This window comes from Neodiprion lecontei, chromosome 6, assembly GCF_021901455.1.
Source record: "Neodiprion lecontei isolate iyNeoLeco1 chromosome 6, iyNeoLeco1.1, whole genome shotgun sequence".
In the NCBI taxonomy this organism is placed as follows: domain Eukaryota; kingdom Metazoa; phylum Arthropoda; class Insecta; order Hymenoptera; family Diprionidae; genus Neodiprion; species Neodiprion lecontei.
This window is the reverse complement of record NC_060265.1, coordinates 8,672,185-8,691,166: the sequence shown is the minus strand read 5'-3', so window position 1 is coordinate 8,691,166 and position 18,982 is coordinate 8,672,185. Positions and strand designations below refer to the sequence as shown.

Below are 18,982 nucleotides of genomic sequence, written 5' to 3'. Positions count from 1 at the left end.
TTATACATACGTGGACGATTAAATAATAATAATAGTAGTAGTAATAATAATAATAATAATGATAAGAATAATTGTAAATACAAGACTGAGAGTGGGAAAGGAAATGTGTATAATATAACGGGCATTTAAATAATATAAGTGGAAACGTCAATATTGTTTATAAAAAAGAGTGGCATTTTGACGCGCGTCGTCCAGTGGGATGATTAATAATTTGCAAGATTGTTGTTATTCTTTACGTATATCTTTTGTTTACGGGACGTGGCGAATGGTTCGTCGTCGCAGTAATTATAATTATTATTATTATTATAAAACGTGATGCAACGCTTGTGCTGGAGATTGACGTTTATTATTATTTTTTTTTTTTTAAACCGCCCGCCCTCCACCCCCCCCCCCTGCCCCAAATTTTTTTGTTCGTATACGCAAAGCAGTTATTAAATATATATTTATATACATAAGAATTGAGAAAAATTAAATAAAACAAATCGATATGTGTATATATATATAGTAGTAGAACCGATTCAACCTCTCCGTTCTTTCATCTCTTTCTTTCTCTCTCACTTTTCTCCCACTTTTCACGTCATAGCGCGTCAACATAATTCCGGCAAGTATTAACAGTATAACAATGCCATCTGTATTATACAGGCACACTTGCTGCATAATTACGTTCCTCTGCATGCGAATAAGAATAGCACGACTTCAAACGATATTAATATTAATATTAATAATAATAGTAATGATAGTAATAATAGTAATAATAGTAAAAATTAGCGGTAATAGTATCGACAATAGTATAATAACAATTTTATGCTAACGCGTCTCACTGCATTCGTGAAGAGGACGTCCTCTGTTATGCCGCTTGTCATTTTTGTTTTTTTTTTTTCTTTCTTCTTCTTTCAGCATCGTTTTTTTCGTATCTGTTAATGATTTTTCTTTTATTTCCCGTTTTATTTGCCAAATTCTTATTTCGTATATGCGCACGAGAGAAGAGAGAAAAAAAAATATTAATACTAATGTATGAGAAAAAAAAAAGAAAAAAAAAAAACCCGGAATAGACGTCATAAAACAAATACGCGAGATGTACATGTTAACAGTAATTAAATAACAACGGTATATAGTACCAACAGTGCGCCGGCTTTTTTGATAGGATTCCTTACTCTCTTTCTTTCCCTTTCCCTCCATCTCTTCAATTTATTCAATTTATTCACTCTTATCTCTCTCTCTTTCTCTCTCTCTTTCACTCTCTTTCTTGTTCTCTCTCACTCACTCTCTTTCGTCGTCTCGTTATTACTTTTCATAATCGTGTAAGAATTTGGTGCTCCGTTACACATTACAGAATCTATATTATATATATATATATACGTTATACACACGCCACTTTGCAATTTTTCTCTCATTCTTTCGGTTTTTTGTTCGTTTCTTTGTTTTCTTTTTCTTTTTCATTCAAATTATTTCTTGTCTTTCATTCCAGAGAAGTGTGACTTGTCGATTATACAACGAGAATTATAACACCTATACCTACATAAGGACAATAATAATAATAATAATAATAATTAATAATAATAATAATCATGTATTAAATTTCGCTGAAAAAATGAAATAAAAGAAAACAAGAAACAATAGGCCTATAACGACCCGCTCTGATATTATATTAAATATATTCATATATGTGTACATATCTTACCGAATGTGATCCAAAACGATAATAAAAAAATTCATGTTGTCAAGTGTGTAGGGAAAACGCCCGTATATTATAATAATAACGTCACACAAAGTATATAAGGTATTTACAAGACTGTGTCGTATTTATAAGTTACTAGAGGATTTTGGCGTTGTGAAAAATTGAAATTCTCGAATTCACGACGGAGAGACGAACTTTGGATATGCGTAGTAAGGTAAGTTGAGTAATTTTTTATTATACAGGAAATACGAGGAGGAAAAAAAATTGGAAAATATGTAATATTCGAATTGCCGATGGAATATTTATATTATTACACTCTCGTCTAAAAATAACAATTATAATCAAAAGCATAGAATTCATTTTAATTTGAGCATGTAAAAGATGATGGAACGTCTTGTGTCGCAGCAATTATTATACGGCAGTGAGTACTCCGAAGTAGCCCGGAAGTTCTGGACGATAAGAATAATTATCTGTCCGCAAGTTCCGGGAATATGAATATATACTTATAAGTATATATTTTATATACACAGAGAGATATCCACGGCACATGTGCCTATATACATGTATATGTATGGGTTGGCAAACATATATGCGTACATGGCACGGCATCTGCGCCACGCCTAAAAAATGCTTGACTTGGTCCGTCTTGAATATAGTAATAATAAACTCGATCCTGAGAGCAGAGATAAAAATGATATCCTCCAGCTTTGTTCAGTCAGGCTATAATCGTACTATTTTCCAATTCTTCTTCATCTTCAATTTCTCCCTTCCCCCCTCGCCGAAATTGTCGAATCGGATAAAGATAAATAAATCACTATCGCGGGGATTAAAATCGATCGATTTGGCGCGAGTAAAATTCAAGAAAATTAGGGACAATTGTCCGTATAAATATTACATACGATTTAGTTGTCCAATTTATGTTACAATATGTCGTTGTATTTTTAAATAAAATAAGTAAAGTAACGGTGAAAAACGAGAAAGAGGAAAAAAAAAAAAAAATACAACGAATAATCAAACGAGATGAGAAATTTCCCTGGAAAACAGAAACAACGTGAAAAAATAATTTGATTTACAAATTTTTAGAATCGAGAAAAAACAAATAACGAAACAAATTGAGGATGAAAAAAAAAAGAAAACAAATATTTATATCTGCGCGAAGGTAATGCGCGTGTGAATTATGACATGCGATCGTTCAGGGTGGGGGTGGGGGGCTGTTGCTAGCTAGCCGTATTTTCCGTTAGTAAAATGTAATAAGAATTTTCTTAAATCGTCCGCGATAATTAAGTAATGTAATAATAATTGTAATTCTGGGTATATGATGTAATTCAATTATTATCGCAGCTGCAATATTACAAGTTGTACTAACACATATGTAGAATGCATAATCAATGTACCTACTCATACATGACATCTTTCACCGTGGTATCCGTCATTCTGTCTATTATAGCTGGGGCAGTGGCCGAACATCGGGTTAAGTGGGTAAAAAGAAATAATAATAATAATTAATCATCAATAATAATAATAGTAATAATAATAATAATAATAATAGTAATAATAATAATAGTATTAGTAATAGTAATCATGCACGAAATTGAGTTGTAAGCCCGCGGATACGCGTATCGGACTTTATTCGCGACTCTCGTCCAACAAAATATATTAATACTATATTCGAATAAGGAGGAAGTAAAACACTGCCAATGCGATACAATCACTGGCATGTGTGAGAGTGAGAGAGAGAGAGAGAGAGAAACAGTGAGCAAAAGACGGTTATAATGGAAAAGGAAAAGAGGAGAATTTCATCTCATCTGATCTCATCTGATCTCATCTGAACACGTACACAGTGAGAGAGTTAGAAACAAAAAGAACTGGGAGCAAAAAAGAAACAATAACGGAAGAGCGAGAGAGGGAGAGAGGGAGAGAGAAACGTCCAGCATATAAAACTAGAAAAGAAGACAAACAAACAAACAAACAAACAAACGCTTAAAAATGCAATAATTAATTCACTACTATACTATACTCTCTATACGTGCTTGTGCGAAATGTTCAACTAATACACATATGGTATATATAGGTACGCTGCTCGTGCTCTCATTGTACATCGTATATTAATTATTTATAGGCATAACGTGTATAACGTGGCGGCATAACTGCGAGGGTGCGGATCTGGATTCAATTTTGCAGTTTCCGGTGAAATGATATCGTAAACGGCGATATCGAATAATTAATACTACATAGGATCAACTGTCGTCTGTGTAATATACCCACATACGTGCATAATATAATCTATACCTGTGCTAATTGTGTCTACGTAATAGTAGAAGTGCGTAATACTGCGAACGATAAAGCTTATCATAGTCCTTATTATTCGTTTATTGGGGGGGGGGGAGGGGGGGATGGTTAGAAAGAGAGAAAGATATATATATATATACATATAGAGGGAGAGAGAGAGAGAAAGAGACCGGCAACGAAGACATTCTTTATACGCGGAGAATCCTGATGGAACAACGCGCGCGCATTGCAAACTTGGATACAAAGAACCTACGAGGTTTATTTTTTGATTTTTGTGTTCTTCTGTTTTCTTTTCTTTGTTGCTTTTTTCTTTCCCCTCCTCGTTTTTGTTTTCATTTCACTTTCTTTCTCTCACTTGTCAACGAACGCGTAACAATTAGAACATGTATATAATACATATGAAGTACTCGATCTATTGCGAAAACGCAACGCAACGCGCGTAATCTGAAATTTGTGAGTATATTTTCGTTAAATTCAATTCTCGCAGAGATCTTATATTCCGCGTACAATTTGCACACACCAATGCATAATTTAAAAATATCGAGTCGTATTCACAATTATTAAGTTTTTTGTTTTTTGTTTTTTTTTTTGTTTTTTTTTTCTGTTTCTTCCACTTTTCGTTATTAAGTTACCTAATCAATTAGACAATATATAACAAATTGAGGGCTTGTTGCGAGTAGAGAGAGAATCGCGAGGGAGAAAGAGAGTCGTCGAGACGTGCAGAGAGGACATCTTTCGATTTGTAAAAACAACAACAATAATAATAATAATGAGGACAATAATATTAATAATAATGATAATAATAATGATAATAATAATGATAATAATATTATTAATAATAATGATAATAAAATTAATAATACGAATGAATGATAAAATGTGAGACGATGAGGTGGGAAAACGAATTACTTACGTAATATGATCGTGTAAAAAGGTGGATGTAAACAAGTTTCATTCGGACCACCGTTTACATCACGGGGGGAGGGGATAACGGAAACGATACGCGTACAAGTCGGAAACGAGAAAAATGAAGGAAGGAATGATCGTATGCGCGTGTAAAAAAAAAAAAAAAAATAAATGCGAATGGAGTTTTGAATTTTGTAAAATGAGAGAGCGACGAAAAGAACGGAGCGAGAGGTGAAGGTAGAGTATGAAGGGAGAAAATTTTCCTGCAGCAGACGCCACGCCGAATGCCGATTATTACATAACAAAGCGGTAAGTATATATACTCGTAATAATAGATATAATATGACGATGATTGTATGCGGATGGAAGGTATGACGATCATGGACACGATGATTAATGATCGTAATACGCGAAAGATAATATTTTCTTTCTTTAATTAAGCGTTGGGGGATTTCTTTCTTTTTTTTTTTTTCAATCGTGATTTCGTTAATTATTTTTGCTTCGATTTCTTTTTTTTTTTTTTTTCCTTGCTACTTCGTGTAATCCATTTGTTTTTTGTTCGAGTGGAAGATGAGATGGGAGCAAAAGGGAGAACAAGTGACTAGCGGCGGCGAGCTCTACAACTAAACAACAACAACAGTATTATCAGTTATAACAACATTAACAAGTAAGTTTTTCATTTCACTTTTTTTTTTTTTTTTTTGTCTTCGTGCTTTCTTTCATTTTTGTGTGTGTGTGTGTGTTTTTTTTCTTCTCTTTCTTCACGCTTTTGTGGATGCACGTTATTAAGGGGGTGGCTGGTACACGCGCGTGTGTGTGTGTCCTCTGTGTCTGTCTGTTTTTGGAATTTTAATTTTAGTGCCTTGGCGATGCATATATGCGTATATATGTATATACATGCCGTGTCATGATAATATTAACTTATGGAATCATCAATCTGAATGACCCAATAATCCTAGCATTGAAATGAACAAACAAACAAACACCTTCGAACGGTACGAATTTTTTTTTTTCTCCATCGTTTTTCTTTTTCCTCACCGTTATACAGACACGGCATCTGGACACGTACGCACACACCGATTTAAATTACGTATAGTAGTAGTGTAGTAATAATAGTAGTAATAGTAATAAGAAGTAGTAGTAGTAGTAGTAGTAGTAGTAGTAGTAATAAAATAGGGACAAATATAGTGTGTGTGTGAATTTGTGTGTTTCTTTTGTTTCGTTTTCTGTTACTTTGCCCGAGCGATGGAATAATAAAAAAAAAAAAAATAGAGAAGGCCAGAGGCGAGTTAGCGATTCGCTCTGCGGTTACCGATAATAAAAAAAAGGACTCTTCCTCTACATTCCGATAGGCGGTACCTGAACGTAACGATAAATGTAAAGTCGATAATCCTTGCTAGCAAGTACCACGGAACCGTCGTCCATCAATGCGACGTCGAAGCACTGTGCGTGCTTGACCTTGCTCTCGAGAGCCGAGACGAGTTGTCCGTCCTGAGTGAATATGGTGAGATTAAAGTTGTTGTGATTGTCAGCGATGAGTATTTCACCGGCGGCATTGATCCCGACGCCGATTGGATAATTCGTTATTCCCTCGCCGCCGATCTGCCTGAGATAGGCACCCTCGTAGTTGAATACCTTTACGCAATGGGCCCGATTGTCGCTGATGAATATCTCCTGCTTGTCGTTGACCACGACCCCGTTTGGAAACTCGAGGTGCTTCGAGCAGCCGAACTTCTGAAGAACGTTCCCGGCCTGATCGAATATTATCACTCTCATGACCTTGCACTCGACTACGACGATCCTCCCCTTGGAGTCGACGGTCACGCCTCGGGGATGCTGAAGTATGTTAGCCCCGAACTTCCTCACGAACTGACCGTACTGATTGTATATCTGTATCTGATGGGTCGGCGACCTCTCGGTCACTATTATATCCCCGGAAGTGCGAACGACCGCGACTCTGTTGGGATAAAGGAGCTGACCGTCCCGTTTTCCGCACTCCCCGAACTGGAACTTGAAACGTCCCTCCTTGTCGAATATCTGTATGCGGTGATTGTTCGTATCGGCGACGATGATGTCGTTCTGGGCGTTGACCGCGACCCCCGACGGCTCGGTAAACTGTCCCTCCATAACCCCGAACTCGCCGAATTTACAGTGATAGATCATCTTCTGCCGTTTGATCTGGGACTTGGGTGGAAATATCGCTGCCGACATGAGCTTCGACGTAAGATCGAGCACCGAATCGGCGGGTGCTTGAGGAAGCGGAAAGTGTTCGTTCGCCGGAACCGGATACGCGTCGCATCCGCCGTTGCTCCACTTCTCGTATGGATTCATGCCGTTAAGGTTCAAGTCGCTTATGGTGGTCGAGAACGGACCGAGGCTGTTTGCCGTGCTGAACCTCTTCGATATGACGTTGCTCTCGAAGGGGGAGGGCGACGTCGAGACGGCGCACGTCGTGCTCGTCGAGACGAGTCCGTTGCTGTACGGTCTGTCCAGCAGGAGTCCTCCCAAGGATCCCGCGCTTCCGGGTCCGCTGCTGCCGTTGCTGCTTCCGCTCGACAGGGCCGTGGGTCTGGCGATCGGCGGTTGCTTGCTGGGTCCGGCGTTGCTCTCGCTGCTGCTCCTGACGTAGCCGAAGGTGTTCCTGACGCCGACTTGTATGGCCTGATAGTTGCTGACGAACTCCAGATCCGCCGAGTGGTTCGTCACGTCTGGGGTGGAGTTTATCAAAGCCTGAAGTTTCGTGTCGAGGAGCTTCTTGACCATCAGCACTTCCGTGACCGTCGTGTACTTGGTCAGTCGCTCCACGAAGTCGCAGGTCTGCTGTATCTTGTCCGCGGTATCGTTCGCCTTTTGTGTAACGACACCGAGTGATATGTGCTTCGCCGAAAATACCGACTCCAGCTCCTTGAGCAGTTCCTGTTTGCGCTCCTCGAGCATCGACCGATAAAATTGGAAGGTGTCGTTTATCTCGTTCTGAGCCTTGTGGTACTGTACTTGAAGTCTGGCGGCTCCGTGATCCGCGGCTTTCACCGCCGTCCTGATGTCCGAGGCCCTCGCTCTCCCTTCTTGAACGGCTCGTGCTACCGCTTCCAACTGTTGAGGCCCGGCCTCCGAGATGTGCGCGCAGTCGTGAAGGGGTGCGAGATGATCCGATACCGTGCATTCCTTGCATACGGGAACGCCGCAGGACTTGCAGTAGTACTTCAGAAGTTCGTTTTTGTGTCTTGGACATAGGAGCGTCTTCTCCCCGTTTCCGCCGTTCACCACGAGGTTGTGCTTCGGCTCGTCGATCTTCGAGTCGCCCAGATTGAGGACCCGGTGTCCCTCGAAACAGTGCATGAATTGATGCGCCATCACGCAGTTTGGACAGAGGAAGTTTGCGCAATCGAAACACCGCGCAACAGCGTCGGATTCAGTTGATTTACAACCGGTGCAGCGTACACCGCCAAGACGGCAGTTTGGGCAAGGTGCGTCGCCGGGTTTAGCGTCGAGACAATGATCGCAGCTGTCGACGTCACAGATCGCGGAGTCACTTGCCGGTGGAGAGCTTCCACTCACCGTCAACGGGGACAGCGAGGATAACGATCCAAGGGAGTTTGCACGTGATTCCAACGATGGTGTCGGTGAGGCCATCTTCAGTCAACCGGCATCCCTGCAACACAATTAAAGAGAAACCAACGTCAGACTTTAAATTTACAATTCGTTCAACGGCGTGGCAGATGAAAGGTTTCATCGCGTGTTTACTTTCGTGCAATTGCCCGTAATTTCATCAATCTCGTTGAAGATCCGAAAGGATCCGAAATCATTGAACGGAGTTGGGTATTTTTGGGCTTGGCTGTCTCTCACAGCTTTGCTGGTATTGCACTACTTTCAACATTCGTTTGACAATACGCTCCATAGTTGTGTGCGCATGTGATGTAATTCGGGGTTTGCTGGACTCAGAGTATGATGGTTATATAACTATAATTGTCATTTATCGAAGACGGTATGATTTTTAAATGTCTGTTAACTGCAAGTTCAAGTTTCAAATTTATTATTCACCCATTCTCTTTCAAAAACATTAATCTTTGGTAATCCCAAGGACTGACTTCACTGTTCAGGAACAAAAGAATTACCATCCAACTTGAATCACCTCATTCTAATCATTGTCATGAGACCTTATTGAAACACGTTCAGCCTTGAACATTGATTTGATAAATGAACAAGTTTACTTGCAAGCTTATCAGAGTAAGGTTATACCGGAAAATGTCTAAAACTGACCAAGAAAAAGCCAACGTAAAAAATTCAACGTTGAATCTACTTTTGGTACATAAGATCTGATAGTAATGATTGGCAAATGAATTTCGGAATATATAATTCCCCTACATAATAACCAAAGAACTCTCTAGATAGAGTGCTCAAAACCGAAGACCAAGAGACATAGCTAGAATCAAAATGACTAACAAGTTTCGACACTGGATTTGTCACGGTGACGAACGTGTCCGAACAAGTAGTGACTCCGTCATACTTTGCGAATAATCGGAAACGGTGCAAACGCGAGTTGCGATCTGGGAGCTGAAAGGCGAGGTATGAAGCAGCGGCGCGATTTGGAACAATTATACGTTTGCAATCTTAACGACTTCTTCTTCGCCCGACCGTAATGAACTAAAATCTGAAATGTGAGCCAAACTTCCGTGTGCGATAGTTAGCTGATGCGGGCCATTATTTACACCGTCACGTAGGCACCCGTACGTAGACATCCTCCTCCCAGGTGGTACCCAAGGACACATTGTGCGAAGGTCATGGAACTCACGCGTTCTTGCGCCATTGGCGGCTCTCGAGAGGTTGAGGGGAACCGGATGGTGCGGGGGCCACGTGGCTTCTACCGACTCTCGGAGTAGGACGTGGAATTCACCTGGATATTCGTCATCAACGTCCTCGACGCAAGCGTGATTGTATGTCACTCCACGAGTGGTCGATATTGCGATTCATTAGCGTAAAAATTATTTTACACATGCAACGTATTCGTATGAAAAATTGTCGAATAATTTGATGCATAGTAACAATTCGCCCCAACGACGATGTCTAGAAATGATCGATAATTCTCTTCGCCGAATTGATGGTGGACAATTTTAGAAAATTGGTTATAGTACATCCGTCACTATCAATTTCAGGAAACGAAAGTGAAAGTTGTACATGGTAGGTAGTATTATAAGCCACTGCGAACGCTTTCGCGAATATTATATTTCGCGCTCTACACACTTCGTCAGGGACTATTAATACGCGTGAGTATAGCAAGTGGACTGTTATATTAGTGTGAAAATAAGAAGAAAAGAACCTGCGTAGTTTCAGAACTAATGAAATCTAAAAAGTACGAAAAAGACGTTTCAATCCCCAACTGATGATTAAATTCATCGATACGAAAAAGTAATTGACTATGTCACTTACTCGTTGGGGATACAGCCAAGAATGGAAGCGTTTGCCTAAAATGACTTTATCATCGCAGTGTATTCCAACGTTTCGGAAAAGAATCGTCAATTTTCCTTTAATACGTAAAAAAAATAAATAAATAAATAAATAAATAAACAAACAAGAAAAGAAAGAACCATAGAATTTCGTCAATCCCCTGTAAAGACCAACTTACCAACCCACAATATTTTCGAGGTTCAATATCCAACCCCAACAACGAATCGCGTTCTATTTATGGAATCACCCTCCTCTCATTCCGACGTATTAATATATGTATATATGCGTTCGGTAGGGAGAACACACGCGCACACACACACACATACACGCTTGCATATAGAGCCTACAGGGACAAAAGCGTGCGCGCATTGAACAGGAAGGTTTCCCACACGCACTCACGGACGCACTTACGCAGCTGCAAGCCGCGTGCACCCTGGATCGATCACCAGAGCTCGGGCGACTCGAGATCCGGATAGCAGGGACCGAGGGGTGGAAATATCATCCCCCGAGGGTCGCGTTTCGACGAGTAAAACCTCCATTGGCGTTCTTCGGTATCCATGGAATTAGGGATACACTCTCGTCGAGGTATTTCCTTTCACTGGTTGAACGCGTGCAGAGGCCAAGGAAGTACCAATAACGGGAGAGGAGTTTCGATGACAATTACAGGTATTTGCCCCAAGGATTGTGGTTTTCGAGGTCGACGTTCGCGTCGTTTGGCAAATAAAAAAAAAAAAAAAAAAGTGTATCGTTGACTTTTCGACCGTACTATCGATTCCATCAGTAGAGTACCTTTCACGAGATTGAACAACTTCGCGAAGCGGTTCCACGAGCAACGATTCACCTTTGACGAAGTGGTTTTCAGATAAAGATATTCAACTGAATTGAGAAAAATCTTGCTACAATTTAGTTCCAAGTCTGATGGGAGGCTTACGGAATTTAATTCGACTGTAAATCGTGCTCGATAATAATCTGAAAACAACTCGACTGCGTCGAATTCCGATATCGTTGATGCGAGCATACTGCGGATACTAATTTTCACAGCAAAGGTGCATTTTCGCAATTTCCACCGACTTTGGTAGACCTTCCACCATCCAACCTAATTAGATTTCGGAAGCTATGTAGGTGAGTACTTCTACGGCGAGGCTGTGAAGAACCGTAAAAGTTCTTTAAGTACTTCTAGTAGGTATAAGAGCTGTCGGATTAGCTTCCACGAGTTGTTGTTCAGCAGTAGATGGTATAACGTTGGCGTTATAGTCTGGCCTGTTTGGCGTAATTACACGTCGAGTCTTTGCGAGTGCGAATAATTATTATTTCTACCGATGCGCGGTGATACTCCCACAGACACGGACGTAGTATTACTCATACATACCGCAAAGCTAGACGTTCCGAGGAGCGAAAGTAAAATCTTTTACCGCCACCTCATCCTCATCCTCCTCCTCCCGACTGGCCACCACAACTATCTCATCCATCGGTCGATAAACCACAACGTGCGACTATCGCACTAGTTTCATCATGGCAGATACGATATTACAGAACATCTGTGTCACGGAGGTATTAGATACTAATTGCAAATTACTTGCCGACGAAGCGAGCTGAGGATTCACGAGAGAAAATATACTTTGCAAAAACCGTGGTCTATTTAATATTGGCAATGAGGGAGGCTTTTGAATGATATTGAAGTTAGTAACGTTGACGTAACGAAACATTGAAATGTATCGCTATTTTTCAACATTGATATGACTTTGAAACGCATGAGTTTTCGAAGTAACGATTTTTCACGAAAGTTCATCGTCAAATTCACGTTGCGAAGTTTATCGCTTTTTTTAAATACTTTTAGAGAGTTAATATCTGCAGTATATACGGTATTCCTCATCACAGGGTAGCGCTAATATTTTAAGGTTTCACTTGACGGAACTTTCATCGTCAGTCTTCACTACCTCATACGCAAGGGGTTATTCACTCATAGATCGAGTGAAAAGCATTTGCAACGATTTCAAGTGGTTTCAAGCGATTTCAAACGACTTTAAAACGACTGCTTTCGAAAGTGGTCTGCGATTTCAACAATCCAACACCCCCTCGCTTATACACGTGAATAAAAATCTGCACCTCGTTGGCATCCAACCAGTGCAGCTTAGTAAACGAATGATACCAGCAAGTCTAGCCCTACAAAGAAAGAAAGCTCGACTAATTCAAGCGATCTCCGGTCATCTGAAATTCGATACTCCGGCCAACGCCGCGAAATGTCCTGAAATCAACCGCACCAACGTGTAAATGCTGTTTAAACCGTGAACCGTCCACTAATTACCGGTTATAAATTAAGAGGATAATGAGAAGGAAAAGACCTCCTCGTCTTCTTGGTCTCTTCCGACAAAAAAATACAACGAGCATCCGCGTCTAGCCGTTCGCGTATGCATTTACGCGTTCATGGGTATGGGTGCAGTTGAATGCACCAACCGCGGTGTGAGGTATCGGGGCAGTCTGGAGGTCTGGAGGTCTGGAGGGAGCGGCGACGCCGCGAAAGAAGGGAGAGGCGACGCCGTCGTCTCGTTGGCATGGCAACTGCATCGACCGCCTCAAACCCTTACTATCTACCCCCCTCTCGATTATGCCGAGGGGTGGTTTTTCCCCTGGGGAAAACCGGGTGGTGCATCGCCCTTGGCGTGTTGCCGTGTTATGCATTTGCCGAGGTGATGTACCCGGTGTGTCCGAAAACAAAACGCATCGCTATCTCGTTTTGATCAATCTTACAACAATGACGGACGGTTGTGATCGGACACTTGAAATTGTTAGATAGTGAAATGGTCTTGACGGAGAAAATATTTTCAACGTTTCGACTTTATTTACTTATTTATTTTTATTTTTTTGCCAAGGGAGCAAATTTCCAATTGTATTCAACGCGATTTTCAATCGTTCGATATCATCAATTTCTAATTGTAAGCAAGTGTGAATTCTCTCGGCAGTTTGATACATAGATAATATTGAGTTCGTGTTATAGGAAAATTTATTTCGTTCGATTTTTTTTTTTTGTCTTCTTTACACAAGATAAAATGTATTTGTGGTTAAAGGAATGAGGAAATTCTGAGATTTGTTCCGTGGTTGTTGACCATACTACGATGTTTAATGTGAAATGTAGAAACAATAATCCGAAACTTTCCTCGAACTATGGGAGCAAAACGATTCTATTGAAATACACATTTCCTTTTCTTCACGATAAGGAAAGGAAAACAACAAGTCGTGTTGATGGGGAAGAAAGATGAAGTTTCATTGGATTTATAAATACTAATTTGCAAATGCAAAGACTGCATACACAAGCTGCGCGTAAAAACGTGTAAACGCGTAAAAAATGCGTAACTTCTTGTCGAAATTTAATAAACAACAAAGTGCAACAAAGTAATGTCCGAGTAAAAATTTCCATGATATAAGATCAAGTTCGAAGACCTTTCGAAAAACGATTCGTTACAACATCAGGATTAATTCGCATGTTTCCGTTCGTGGTTATACATCCTGTGCTAAAATGAGGGTTTCGCCGTAGCGAACAAATTAAACAACAATGGAGTTGATTCTACGCTTAGAAATTCCATCGCTCAAGCTTTAGTAAAATATAAGATACTTATTTCGTGATTCCCGTACTTTTAACTCACTGTCAAGTACATGGTACTGTTGGAAAAACGTCACGAATGCTACGAAAAGTCGATGGAGTTTAAGTCGCGAAAAAATGTACAAAAGTTTCCAATTAAATATTCCTCTTCCTGTAATTAATAGCAACAAATGAACGATCCACGTCTTTTCGATTTTTCAAAATCGAGGTTTGACTCCATGCACGTTATTACTTCCTTCTAGCTTATTGTTAGACGTCTTTCTACATCCGGAATCATATATTTCGAGCCCAACGTCACAACCTGTTGCCAAGGCGACGAGGGGCGAAAGCAGGGAAGGCGAAATACTGGTGGAAGCCGTCTTCGACGAGAAGGGCGAGGGTTCGATTATACCGGGTGATCCGAATTCCGTGAGGTTCAAGTAAATTTCGACATTTTAACTAAGATATTTCCTCAATCGGCGACGTCAGTTTCAAGCGAATGTCTACGTTTACAGTACAATACGATACGTTTTCAGAGTAGAGTCAAAAGTCTTGTTCCCATACTTCGTCGAAATTAGGGGGGTATAGAGTCAATATGAATAATAGGTATACAATTTCTACGTAAATTGTTCCGTAATGAGTTGACAATTTGTTTCTTTTTTATACAATTTTCAATCAGGCACATTTTACATGCGGGGTTAAAAGAATTTCGGGGAGTCGTTGAAGCTTGGGTGATATTTTTAATCTTAGGCGTATAAAACATAGAAAGATAGGTAAACGAATTGTAAAAGAATATCGCTACGAGTCGGACAGTTTTACTGCAGTACATATATAACGATGATTATATGTGAATAAGTTCGAATCGTTTAAATCGGATGATTGAATTTGATGAGGTTCTTCAGCAGGGTTTGACAGTTGTTAATTGATAATCGTAGACTACATATCATAAATTTCTTTTCCTATCCCCTTGATGGCGTGCGGTGTGAAATAAATTAGCATTCGGTTGACCGTGTTCTAAAGTTCGAATTACCTAATCAAATTAATTACACCTTCGAATTGTACAATATCAACGATCGTGAGTACAAGTAATTAAGACGACGTTAATTCATAAAACGTTAAAAAAAAAACCATCCACTATCATATATTCCAAGGAAAATTTTAAACCACAAGGTTTGAAATAAAAAGAACACCAAGAAAGGAAAAGAAAAATGAAATCAATCCTGGAAACAGTTGTGTACAAAGATATAGTAAAACGTAATGAGATATTGATTCATCAGACGAGACTATTATAACAAAAGCATACTTTGTACGTTCATTATCGTTGTATGAGGGAATATTTTGCCTACTTGCGGGTATAAAAGAAGCATATTATACGTGTCTACATGCGTCTATTTTACCGGATTAATAAATGCACCGCCACCATCATCATTATCATCATCATCATCACCATCATCATCATCGTCTATTCGTAGAGATATTACACAGGTGTATATCGAATTGCCACACCTATATACGTACGAATATACAACTTCGGGGCGCGTTCAACAACAGCAACGTCGAGGGTAATTCGAACCCGAGAATCGTGAAACTACGGAGCCTAGGTGAAACGTGTGGCACAGGAAGTGAACTCGAGCTGACCATTACCCGCTGTCCATTGCCGATACAAAAATCAATACGCCTACGTCACGTGTGTAAGTAAGAACGTCTCCTCCTCGTGCCAATATATAATACAAGGAAACGATATACGAATCTTACAGGAAAATTAAAAATTCTCCACGTTAATTCTGCTCGAAAATATTTGCCAAAGTAAAAATGTGTCTGTATTATAGATCGATGTAATATACAAAGTTTAAAACGTCGCATCTTTATAGTTGAAGACAAAAAATGTATAACAAAGTAGAAAACAAAAAAGGTTTACCGCAACTTTAAAGATATTATACAAATTGAATCCTCTTACTACGATACTTATTACATTATTTATACAACGATGTGAAAGCGTTGCGAAATTTCATCTACATCACCGAATCGTAAATATATAAAATATATATATATATATATATATATTTACATATAACTTGGGAGAATTTAGTGTAATTGCATGTGATCTTGAAAAGTATTGAGGGATTTTAGATTAAGGTCGTCTTGACTTCGCCGCGTTGCCGAGCTCTAAAGAACCTGACTTACTCTGTGTGTGTGTGTGTGTGTGTGTAAGAAATGCAAATTTATTTTCTAACTCGGTTAATCCTCGCAAGGATATTTACCTTAATTCTAAAGTAAACGACTTTAGTATTCCCCCGTCGCCATTTTCTCGACATTTCCCATCCATCCACCCCCCCCCCCCCCCTCCCCTTTTCACCCCTTCTCCGCGCCTAGCAATATTCCCCTTAGTTGTTTTTTTTCCTTTTTCATCCAAAGACTTGAGATTTCGCGCGGAATCCTTTGCAGTTAAAAATGACCCCGTTTTTATACCTTCTTATTAACATCAATAAATTTCCCGGAGCGGAAATATAAATTCATTTATTAATCATCGGTTCGGGAAATTTCCGCGAAATCAAGAAGTAAACTTTTCGGCCAACCAACCACCCGCTGCGAACTACTATTAATAACTTAATTTTTATAAACGTTACATATCCACAAGCGTTGCCGCAGCGAAAACGTTGAGCTTCGTTATAATTACTCTTACCAAGTTGCTTAATCCTTTTTTAATTGAAAACTAAATACCATTAGGTTTATGTACGTACACAAGCATGAGCTGGCCAACTTACACGAACCTCGCCGATGATGCATTATTATTACCTCGTGTGTAGGTGGATACCTACAACCTTATACCGGTTATAACCAAACGGCGACACACGATCCGTGGATCGATTTGTCACTTCATTCAAATAACTGTAAAGTTTCAAACAAAAACAATTTTAGCTTCAATAATTACAGTGGACAAGCTGAACGACGTGTTCTTATCTCTGTTCAACGATAACGCGTATATCATATACAAATGCGAACGCGCTTTACCAAAACTTTGACAACTGTCTGCGAATTACGTCACTGTACCTTGTCCATAAATTAAGGAAATCGATATATCGACGGATAATTAGGCTGATCATCGATAATCGATAATTTGCGAATGAGGCATAAAATAGGTGTAGTTGTAATATATAAATGTATGAAAATATACGGAGCCTCGATAAATATAATTATTCGCGAGTGGTTGGGAAGTTATAATATAATATATGTGTAACATGAGACGTAATACAATTCTTCGACATATTTCCGAATCGTTGATTAATTCTGACTTGTGCCGCGTGATATGCGTAAAAGTTGAATTTAGAGGTATACATAGGTATGTATAATACGTATATATAAACACCTGATGTATTATTACGTACGCATGCTCGCCAAATCAATTGATCTATGTTTATTTACAGCGGATGAATATACAGTATTATTCTTTTGCAAAGAATAGACAAGATTGACGACGCAAGAAGGCCTGAAAGAAAAACGCGAGGAAGAATGAGAGAAAAAACGTGGAAAAAATCGATAAGTAACAACGAGGGAAAAATTGCTACTAATCTATCACACAAGTGTATACAATAATTATTTATACGTGTGTTTTGCGAGGGAATGATGGATTCGGAAATAAATTTTTTTTGTTTCAGGAAGAATAAACGGTTATATCAAAAACAGGAAGGCTTCGTCCCGCTTTAACGAAAGCGATGAAAAAATTGAGGATATTAAAGATTAAAATATTAATGAAGTACAAAAATTTAATTTATACCGGCTGCAACAACGTGAAATAAATTTGAGACGAGATTGTTTCAGCAATATAACGAGTGTAAAAACTTTCTTCTAAACATTATTTATTTAGCGAGAGGTTTTTGGTTATAATAATGAAACACGGGCATTGTTGCGTCCTACATTTGTTAGTAAAACAGTTTTTCGGCGAAGGCGGTGAAAAATTGTGTTAAATGATAAAATTAATGATATATATTCAGTTATTCCTCGGTTTAAAAATAATGACTTTTATATCAACATTTCGTTACTTATTACGAATCTCAGTCTCACCTTTATTTTATTTTTTTATTTTTTTATCAAAGTTATAATATACTGACAATTGAAATTCCTGTATCTCTGCATTCAGGCAGATATTTTAGTTGTTTTCCGTGTCGAGAGTCAAACAGACTTTGAATGGAATCCAAATTCAATAGCAATTTCAAGTTCAACCTTACGAATTTTCATTTCATCATTTCACTTTTTAACCGGACTGTCCGCCTCTGACAGTAATGAGTATACACTAACGTTTATCGATTCGTTCATATCTCCCGTTACCTCGTTGTACACGTACACGGACACTCGTGCACACAAAGTAATTTCTAAGGTGTGATTTGAAACTCGTCACCCACGCGTGAACGCTTCAGTGTCTGTTTTTCGCACAATTTTGCAATTTAACCAGTCAAGTGGCCGCTAACCTCAAGAGTCCCGGATTTACTCCTTTTTCCTCAACGATGTCCCTCTGCCTACCTAAATTGTAAGTATGTAGATAAAATACGCACACGCTCTCTCTCTCTCTCTCTCTGTGCGCACGAAAGCGTCGTTTTTTTTTTTTTTACGCTCGGAATACAAATTACATATTACACAATGAGCACGTGCGTGATATTTGTACGAGATTTACTCGGTGGCGTGCCTTAATCTCTTCGCCACCCACGGATACCGCGATGAGAGAGAATGATTCAAGAGCTGCTCACAGGATAAACCGAGTTAAAGAAAACAGAAAAAAAGCCAGGTATTTCACGATGGCTCGATATTTCGAAGTATTAAGAAAGTTACGCAAAACTTTCAAGTATTCTTTCGACTGTTTGAATTAATAGTATTCTACAGTGTACGATGATCATGCAGACACTGATTCCGAATAAAGTAAACAATTGGTACCGATTTTCAAAAAGTCGTCCCCCCCCCACCCCGCCCTAAAAATTTATTTATTTATTTATTTGTTCATTTCTTCGCAGCAATTTGAGTACTTAGACGGCTATACTCGATATCAGCATGAAGAAGGACAGTTTCTGAGTATAATTTGCAATCCGATGATCAAC

General features: G+C 39.3%; 1 protein-coding gene across 2 annotated transcripts in view; it reads right to left on the bottom strand.

Moving 5' to 3' along the window:
- Positions 1 to 1,393: 1,393 nt before the first annotated feature.
- The window catches only part of LOC107218459 (brain tumor protein), a 157,907-nt gene continuing 140,318 nt past the window's right edge, over positions 1,394 to 18,982 (bottom strand). For both annotated transcript variants that reach the window (XM_046742926.1, XM_046742925.1), the window contains one exon: positions 1,394 to 8,525. In XM_046742926.1, the coding sequence (XP_046598882.1) occupies positions 6,212 to 8,506 (2,295 nt within the window). In that variant the 5' untranslated portion in view covers positions 8,507 to 8,525 and the 3' untranslated portion in view covers positions 1,394 to 6,211. The remainder of the gene's footprint in view (positions 8,526 to 18,982) is intronic.